Source organism: Apium graveolens, chromosome 9 (genome assembly GCF_009905375.1).
Source record: "Apium graveolens cultivar Ventura chromosome 9, ASM990537v1, whole genome shotgun sequence".
Lineage (NCBI taxonomy): Eukaryota > Viridiplantae > Streptophyta > Magnoliopsida > Apiales > Apiaceae > Apium > Apium graveolens.
In genome coordinates, this window is record NC_133655.1 from 33,910,110 (window position 1) to 33,919,899 (window position 9,790).

General features: G+C 33.2%; 1 protein-coding gene across 3 annotated transcripts; it reads right to left on the bottom strand.

Moving 5' to 3' along the window:
* Positions 1 to 1,428: 1,428 nt before the first annotated feature.
* On the bottom strand, positions 1,429 to 8,270 carry LOC141683382 (putative WD repeat-containing protein C2A9.03). 3 transcript variants are annotated; one of them, XM_074488081.1, is made up of 10 exons: positions 8,114 to 8,270; positions 7,517 to 7,663; positions 7,231 to 7,389; positions 7,037 to 7,123; positions 5,373 to 5,507; positions 5,135 to 5,245; positions 3,428 to 3,519; positions 3,229 to 3,334; positions 3,037 to 3,123; positions 1,429 to 2,103 (listed from the first exon to the last, which is right to left on the bottom strand). In XM_074488081.1, the coding sequence occupies exons 2-10, from the start codon at positions 7,652 to 7,654 to the stop codon at positions 1,690 to 1,692; spliced, it is 1,329 nt and encodes a 442-aa protein (XP_074344182.1). In that variant the 5' UTR covers positions 7,655 to 7,663; positions 8,114 to 8,270; the 3' UTR covers positions 1,429 to 1,689. The 3 variants fall into 3 exon arrangements, with proteins under 3 accessions (XP_074344182.1, XP_074344180.1, XP_074344181.1); XM_074488079.1 differs by having other exon boundaries at positions 7,231 to 7,398; XM_074488080.1 differs by having other exon boundaries at positions 7,231 to 7,398; positions 8,062 to 8,236.
* Between the last annotated feature and the right edge of the window lie 1,520 nt (positions 8,271 to 9,790).

Genomic DNA, 9,790 nt, shown 5'->3' on the forward strand with positions numbered 1-9,790 from the left:
ACATCTCATATCATAGCAACAATTACTTTAAATTTATAAAACACACAATATTTATTTATTTAACATATAATATTCACATAATTTTCCGGATATTACACCCCTGCCTAGGGAACAACTTCCTTCCACGCCTATAAATAATGTCTCATAGGCGTGGTTGGAGCCCGAATCCATCAATCTTGGACGTGGGTTATTCCCGCCAAAGAGGCAAATTAGCAAACATACCTAAAATTTTTGTCTCCTCGGTGTTGATAGAAGGCCTTCGTGGCTTAATCCTTTCTAGGCGTGGGCTACCCCCGCCTAGGATGTATATTGGAAAATACACATAGAAGTATTGCTTCTTGAAAGGTAATTGAATGCTTTCACGGCTGAAGCCTTCCTAGGCGTGGGTTACCCCCGCCTAGGAGGCATATTGCTGAACACGTGGAGAAATCCCACCTCTTGGATATTGGTTGAGCTTTAAACTTTATTTTATTTCTCACCAATTTAGAATAGAAATTAGAAACCAAATAATTATTTTTAAAAAAATTAATTCGAAATATAACACTTATGGTATGCAAATCGATCGTTGAGAGATGTAGAAAAATACAGTGAAATCGGAATTTAAAAAAAAACTTACGGTTTGACGGGAAAAATCAAATTAAAAACGGAGGGGAAAAGCTAAAATTGGGTGTGGGAGGGTGCAAAGTAATTGGGTGGGGTGATTTAGGGGGACCATTAGATTAACTAGATCTAATGGCTTACATTGGTTCCTATAGTTTGGGACACTCCTGATTATAACTTATTTTTTTGTTAATTCTATTTTGGACACTCCTGATTATAACTTCTTTTTTTGTTAATTCTATTGTTCTTACTGCGTACAGATAACCCATAACATTCTTACTGAATGGGAGGGTTATACCCCTTCGGTTTTTGTTGTAGTATCTTACACATTATTTAATCATATTTAATTTGTCGTTTTTATGTAAAGCGGGTTTGAAACTGGAACCGAACCGAGACAAATCTAACAGGATTTTTAAAATCAAAACCTTGTCATTGATTCGATTGCGATTTTCAAATTTTGATTTTATCCAAAAATTGACTTGACATCACTTGTTACTAGCATAGAGACCCGCGTGTTTTCAAACAATGATGTCATTGAAGTTTACCTGTGCATTTAACATCCATTGAACTAGCTTCAACGAACATGTCTCCCAGTAAAAAACATAAAACACAAAAAATGCATCTCTGGAAAAAAAAAGCTTCATATGTAGTTAGGGAGCAATTCAGTAATTAGATTATTGCAATAAAAAACTTGTATAACGTTGATGTATTGGCCTAGTTCTCACTCATGAAGAGATCATGCTCCTTCATGTTAAACTCATACTGAAGAACAATATTTTGTACCTGATCTGTCACAATGATATCACTGTCTACGTATCCAATTTGTCATAACCCTCAAGGTAACAACCATATATAAATCTCATCAAACCACCATAGTCCAAGAGTATTTTACAATCACAGCAGAACCACTTAGAGGGGTTCGTTCACACTAGACTGACTGGTTTTTCACTATACATCTTTTGGTTAAAAAGGTCTTGAACAAAAATGACTTGCCACCTCTAACTGACCATTTAGCTTATAAAATAAAGAAGGATCTCTCACATGCAGATTGATACATAACTTATTTCCTAGAGATTCCTTAGAAACAGATTACATATATGAATCTAGGTATTTATATTCATTTATTCTGTTGTACTGTAGCAAGCTTGCATAGGTTCGGTCCCATACACCAATAAAGAGCGTCTCGTCATCTGGGCTAAGGGAAACCCCAGATATCTCCCCAAAGAAATCAATTTCTTGGCGTTTTTTGTAGTCTACACGTGCACTATAGACATGGACAAAATCAGCAGGTTCGGCCACTACCAAAAATTGTCCATCTGATGAGAAGCGGACTGATCGAACTGCACCCATGTTTCCTTTAAGAACTGCAACTGGCTTTGAAAGGTTCCTCAGATCCCATACTCTACATGTCTTGTCTTGATTCCCTGTTGCAAAGGTGTGTCCATCTGGATGCCACGCCGAAGCAAAAGAGTAGTCTAGGTGACCCACAACTGACGAAATGGTCTGAAACATAACAAATGATAATAAATATATGACACCATTATCTTTCATAATGACAAACAAATCTTAGTTCGGTATCTTTCTTACTGTTGCATGACGACTAAATATTTTTGAAGACCCATTAAAAACATATTGATGGAGAGAGACAACATTCATGCCTGCTGTACCATGATCCTTATTTCTGCCCTCTACTCTAGATTCATAATTAATTTAAAACTGATATATAATTAAAGAATTTGCACCATAATCACATCTTGATATGCAAGTCTAATTCTGTAAAGAGAAGAATCCAAAAAAACTTATTGTTTATTTTTCCTTTGCACAGAAGAATGCAAGGCAAGACGTCTGAAAGGTAGGCAGCAAGTTGAAACTACTAAAACTAGCACTAGCATACAATAGAATTCAAATATATGCCACATCACGCAGTTTTTCACTTTTTATTGCTTTAAATTTATTTTGCAACAATTTTACCGAGCAACGCAAATATAATTCCAAACCTGTTACTTTATCGGCTACCTGCTAGCCAAGTACTGACGCTAGCTGGTTCTGCCACATTCAGAATTAATGTGGATGGAAGATTGCCACCTTTGCATGAACATTCTACTCTAATGGAAACTTCTTTTACTTGTATCCCTAAAGTTAGTCAAACGCTGTATCAAATTTAGATTTTACAGTTGAGTTGGGAATGGGAATTTGGAGTCATATCACAAAGATATCAGCAAAAAAATATCCAGTACAGCAAAAGCTTATACCAAAGCTTTTTCTATGGCCAAGTAACAATCCTTAATTAACTATAGTCTATAGCAGAGTAGGACAGTCACCACCCTTTATGACTAGATGTCAAAATTATTGCAACTCTTATATCATAAATTCAATTACAATCCTCCTATGTATTTTATTTTTAAATAATTAGAAAGAAATAAATAAACACTGTACCTTTCCATTTTGGGAATCCACAAGTAACGCCTCAAGGTCATCTCCTACAACAGCAAGAATTTTACTATCGGGGCTCACTGAAGTATGCTGCATCAACAAGAACCAAAGGTTTCAAGTAATGCCTATAAGGGTGAATACTGATTAAATGAATACATACGGCATATTTATGTGTTGGGCAAAAGAAAAACTAACATTCACGGGCCAAGGAAATCGGAAATGATTCATAAGCTGAAATTTCTCCATGTCATATTCTCTGATACCACAATCATTGTTTGATGCCATAAAATGGATTCCACCGCTACAAAAATACAAAGTTGCAGTGTTCAACTTGCTATGTATTGTAGTACATCCAAGATAAAATTATTTAGCATTAATAATTAAAATTTAGTACCTCAAACTGTCATATATCTCAACAGCATTGGTGATGGCATTGTCCTCGTAAGTGGTCCTCGTGCAGAAACTTACACCCTTTTTATCCAATCGCTGCAATGTTGGAAACAAGATTAATTCATAAAGATCAATCAATTTGAAGACGACGAACTGCACTAATTTCATAGCTGGGATCACCAATTTTAGATTGCATTCAATTCCATTGACATATATCACCTCTGCAGCTATGAAAGACTTATCACCTGGTCATGCATTATTTTTGTAGTAATGGAACTTGTATCCACCAATGTATTGGCATTAATGACCATGACTAGATTCATTTTAAGCTAGTGCAGCAAATGGAAGCACTGGCAATCAAGTCAAAGGCAGCTAAGCAATATCAACAAAAAATAAGACTTCTATCATGATACTCATTTGAACTAATTTATAGGTTACAAAGGACAGTCATATAACACACTCCATAGTATCCATGTTTTCAACTAAAGGGTTATCCATTATTATATTGAGGGAGTATTGATATCCATAAATTATAATCATTATTGTTCTTTCATTTTCTTGATCATAATCTCTAAAATTTTCGAGTATCAGAAACGGAATAGAGGCCTGGAAACTCATTCAAAGAAACGTCGAATTAATCCAACTCTTACGAAATACTTCAAAGAGACAATCTTAGGAAGTAATACAAGGGCAACTATTCATGGAATTGCCCGCCCTTGTAAACTGGATGCCAACCCAATAGGGAAATATGTCGAGGTACAGGCAGGCCTAGCATTGTTGAAAGAACTACAGATCGTTAGAATAAGAGTTGGAGTTATGCACAGTATTGAAGCTGCCTTGGATATTTATGCAACTGAACTACACACATTATCAGGAAGAGAGAGTGATACCAAATGGATTACAGAAAATGTAGAGACCTTGAATAGAAAGAGTTTTGATAAAAAGAAAGAAGTATAGAGAGGAAGAGAGAAATAAGTTGAAATTATCAGCTTATCATTTTATTATAACCATTTTTGGCTACTTGCAATTATTTTCTTTCTTAATAGTTTATCCACAGCTTCAAACATCCACGTCTTAAGGATCAAGTAGCCTTTGTGGCTTAGCACAAATTACGAGTATCATAGCAGCTTCATATAAATTGCACTCATCATAATCAGGAGTTCTTTCTAACAATGATTCCACTACCAACGTCTTCACATTTAGGAGGTGAGCCGTTTTCACATCACCAATATTAATGGAAAATGGTAGAGAAAACAAACTTAAACAGATAGGATAGACTGAAGGGAACCTGAGAGGAGGATAGGGTAGACTTTCAAGTCTAAAAAGTATTGAAATATTAGAGACAGGGCACAAGACCTGCACAAGACCTGCACAAGACCTGTGATAGAGATGATGGAATATGGATTGTTAAAATATTTAGAAACTGTATCTTCTTTTGGCCCATAAACGTTTTATACTTTTTTTCGGTTTTCCAGGATACCAAAAGTTAAGTTGGTAGCATCTTCACTTTTGGCTACAAGGATGATATTGCTTATACATAGATCCTTATGGACAGATATCTAAAGCACTATATTACACTCAGACAGATAACTACTGTCTCCCCAGCTACACTTTCCTTAACCACCAGAAACAAATGAAATATAGATCTATCCATATATTAGAAATTCATATTCACACTTGTACGCAAATGTTCACCCGTTATAAAGCTTACCTTACAAGCGAGTTCTCCCTCAAAGCCCCCTGCAACTAGAAAATTTTTCCTAACTGCAAGTGTGCTGATCTGAGTTTGTGTAAACCCTTCTAACAAGCTCCCAGCATGTTTCTGGACACCCAAGTATATATAAGAAGCTCAGCGGTATAAAAATGCAGTAATGAAACCAAGATCTATTAATTTCCCAGCTGTCCAATAAATTTGAGAATGCAACAGAATCATTTCGATTTCACAATACCTCGGTGGGTGCCACATGTCCCGAAAAATTAAGGACCTCAGACAAGTTGTGGGATAATGATGACCAGTGCATGATAGAGTAGTTAGACATGAGATAGACATCATGCTTTGAAGTAGCCCATACCAAGTTTCTAAGCTGCAAAGACAAAAGAAAAGTGATTGTCAAGGACTTGAGTGACAATTAGATCACGGCGCAGGTAAATATGTAATTAACTTAAGAAGTTGTGCCAATGCAAGTAAGCTTAATATGACACGATACAAATCCAGTTCAGAATGAGTGACGTTCTATGAGGCATATAAGACTTGATACAAGTGAATAATGGAGAAAAGCTAAAAGTATCAAGTCAACTATCACAACTTTAAAAAGGAGATTTTTTTAGGTACCATCGTGTTATTGGCTTTTCCCAGGGGTACCAGGGTTACCATTGAGAATATCTCTGATTGCAGATGAATTTTTGACAGAAAATAGAGACGATTAGGAAAACGAAGAATATCCCAAACTGTTCGTTCTTTCGTCTTCCGAGAGACGACGAACATCGATGGGAATCTCCCCACTACTTAATTTATAATTACTAGCTTATATCCCATGCCATGCACGGTTATTTAAAATTCACCTTTTTTATTTTTTAATTATTTTAAAAATTTTAGTGTAAATATATATCGTTATTTCTGACGTTATTGTAATATTATTTTTATTTTTGATACTTTGTTGAAATATTATTGTAACAGATATGCACATATTAAGATATATTACGGATGAAGAATTGAATTACAGCTATATATGGCATACAATATCTAATCATATTCTATCTAATGTTGTATTATTGTATAATATTTAGGTGTTTGAATAGTAGTAGCACAATGTAAGGTCTTTATATTTATGATTGCTAAAATCTCTAATCATATTCTGTTAAGGATTGTATAAGCACATTTTACCGTAATTGGTGTTTGAATAACATTAGAACAATACAATCATTTTCTATTTATGATTGTATTAATAATATACTTGTTCTAATTAACTGTTTAATTTCAATTGTATCAGATCAACGATTGAGATCGTTTTGGCCGTACATGACCAAAGTTTTGGATAACAAGTCCCTTACGCTTATTATATATAAAGGATATAATTCGAATACTACAATGGGTACCATCAGAAAGATCCTTTGAAAAAATCAAGGTGCAAAGAGAAAGAGCCAGGGAAACCATGAAAATCACTGCTGTCAAATTGTCAATTGCTTTTAGCCAATGAGTTCAGTACTATAAATGAGGAATATTAAAAAATGTTTCCATGAAACTATCACTTATTTCATCAATATATATATAAATATACACAAATATATATATATGTGCCTAAGATAACTAAACTATGTCCATTCCCCATTTAATTTCAAGTCCACAACAATAACTTGGAAAGACCAGAAATGACACTGAACAAAATACTTGACATACAATTGTTGTAACATGCATTTCATGTATAAAGAGTTCAACAAAATGACATAGGAAAAACCTATGCCTCTACACAACTGTAAGTGAAAATATGGGAATTGTATATCAAAGAAAAGGAAATGCATTTGATCCAACAAAAATTGCAGCCAAAATGGAAATTGGAATGTGAATAAAAAACTAAACCAAGTATACTAATAACATGAACTGTTTGTGGCAAACCTGAAAGTGCAGAATAGTAGGTTTTACTAGTCTTGTATTGTAGAAGAATTCATAGTAGGAGCCACCCTTCTGCATTCGTTTGCATTCCTGCAAATCAAGATTGTTTTCACATAATCACAATGAACATGCATGACACGAACTCCAATATCCTAAAACCAACTAGAGACAAAAACATAAACTACATAAAGGCCAACCTTATCTACTGCTTCACCCGATAGAGGGATGTTCTCATAATTCCTGTATTGTTCTAGCCTTGTCGATCTGTAGCTCTCCCGCGTAATATTTAGCCTTTCCCATGGTATACCCTGAATGTCTTTACCTTTTCTTGCTTGGGGAGCAGACGTATCGGTTACCTTCATAAGCTAGTCAGTATATTAACAGAAGTAACAATTATCTAATAACGACACTTAAAGAAAACAAAATGTTTACAAAATTAATTGAACCATTAAAAAATCAGAAAAGAAACAACGGAAAACTAACCACGTCATAGTCATCAAGAGCGGTGTCATTTGCAGCAGCTACACCATAGTATTCGTCATCAGCATCATCCAAGAAATCAGACATATCCCCTTCATCAGCCATGAAATAGTCATATGGATCTACTTGGTTATCAGCCATATTGTTAAGCTGCAATCAAACCATCATATAAAATTTCACAAAATCAAAATTTGCAAAAAAAGAAGAAAAACCCTTTATACCCAGACAAATACCAAAAAAACTCCAAAGCCAAGCAGTAAATCTCTAACCCCGCCCCCCCCCCCCCCAAGTTGATATTTTTATACAATACAGTACAGATAACGGGTGTTCAACATACAAATCAGCATAAATCAAGAGATAAATAAACATTCAACATCAACTTTTTTTAAGGGTAAAAAATATACAACCCCGGGTAGCTAATTATTTCCAATTAGTGTCTAAAAACAACCCACAAAAAAACATATGAAAACACAAACAAGAACAGAAGATATAAATGAATTGCACAAATGATAAAAACAAAAAAGGAGAGAAAAGGGGGGGGAGCTTACAATTTCAGCAAACAAAACACAGCCCCCAATAAACAAATTATAAAACACTTGCCTGAGATTTGAAGATCTGGGGTCTCCCACTTCAATTTTATTATTTGGAGGAGGAGCGTTTGATTTCGCCTCAAAAAAGGCTATTGATATTATGTTGATTTTATTATATGCAGATGCACTGCACTTTTTATTATTGAAAATGTAAATAATTAATTTGGGGGATAGAGAGAGGGGCGAAAATAGTCTTTGTGCAACGCAACAGAGAATGAGGATATGTATGCAATCATGTGACGTGTTTGAGTACAACCAGATACAGGATAACACAGCACGGAAATAATGGGTTTGATTCGAAATTTTTGGTACACAAACACGAAAATATATGGATAAATTTATTATCGATTTTGGGTTTACACCTGGGTACACGACACAAACGAAAGTACACGAAATAAATAAATAATTAAATAAATTTATCAAAATTATATGAATACATATATCTTACAATTATATTTTACATATAATATTTATATAATATATATACAAAATTGATTCAAATTTAAATTTTATAAGACTTGAGTGCACTTGATTCTTTATGACTTATTGATTTAAAACTCGACTAGTAAAAACTTAATATTTCAATATATATTTTATTTATCTTTATTTTTATTATTAATTTTAAATTACACGAAACACGACACGAAACGTACACAAAATGAAGGTACACGAACACGAAACGAAACGAATCCTTAACGGTTCGGGTTTGGGTTAGACATTCATGACACGAAACACGAAAGTACACGACATGAAAGTACACGAAACGAACGAATTGTCGGCTCTACAACTAGATACCGACTACGACTCTGAGTGTGTGAACTTTCTTTATTTTTTGTTCGCACTTTTCACCCTACAACTATTTTTTAAAAACAAATTTTAATCATAACTTTGGAAAATTCAGTTTACACTCCTATACTTCAATTTTGGGATTTATTATGCACCCATTTTCAGAATTTTGTTGAATTAGGTAGGGTTAAAACCAGAAATTCAACAATATACTTAATTATAATAAAATTTAGCTTGTTCAAATATTATTAAAAATTGTATATTATTTTATATCAATTATAAAATAATAATTTTTTAATTTTCAAATAACAGTATTAATTTTACATTCGATTTTCATTTTTTTAATATTAATTTCAAAATTTTATTATTCTACTTAATTAAATTTAATTATATAATCAAAATTAATTGTTAAAATAATTTTTTGTAGAATTACAAAAATACTAGAATTAATAATATAAAATGAAATCAAAACTAAAATTACTATTGTCATTTAAAAAATTAAAAACTTACAATTTTGTATCAAAAATCAATTTTTAACATTATTTTAAAAGATATGAAATTAATTTATTTAATATTTTTGCTAAATTTCCGGTTTTGCCCCTATTCAATTCAACAAAATTCTGGGAACGGGTGCATAATGAATCTCAAAGTTGAAGTGTAGGGTGCAAACTGAATTTCCCAATATTTTGGTACGAATTTGTTTTTGAAACATAATAGTAGGATGTAAAGTGCAATTAACTCTTTTTTCTTCTACTTTTCTTGTTTTACATTATTACTAGTATTTTTTATTTTCTGCCCACTTCTTAACGAGCACTAATATAAATTCTTTAAAATTTAGAGTTAAGTGCACTTTGTACCCCTTAACTTTGATAAAATATAAATAAATGTGTATCAGAAAGTT

Bases quoted from the DNA above. Each gene is read 5' to 3' on its own strand.
- LOC141683382 (XM_074488079.1), bottom strand. From the start codon at position 7,654: ATGGCTGATAACCAAGTAGATCCATATGACTATTTCATGGCTGATGAA. The intron at 3,520-5,134 runs GTAAGCTTTATA...CCAACATTGCAG, and splicing joins AGGGAGAACTCGCTTGTAAG to CGATTGGATAAAAAGGGTGT. The intron at 2,104-3,036 runs GTACAGTGTTTA...GTTATGTTTCAG, and splicing joins TGGATTCCCAAAATGGAAAG to ACCATTTCGTCAGTTGTGGG.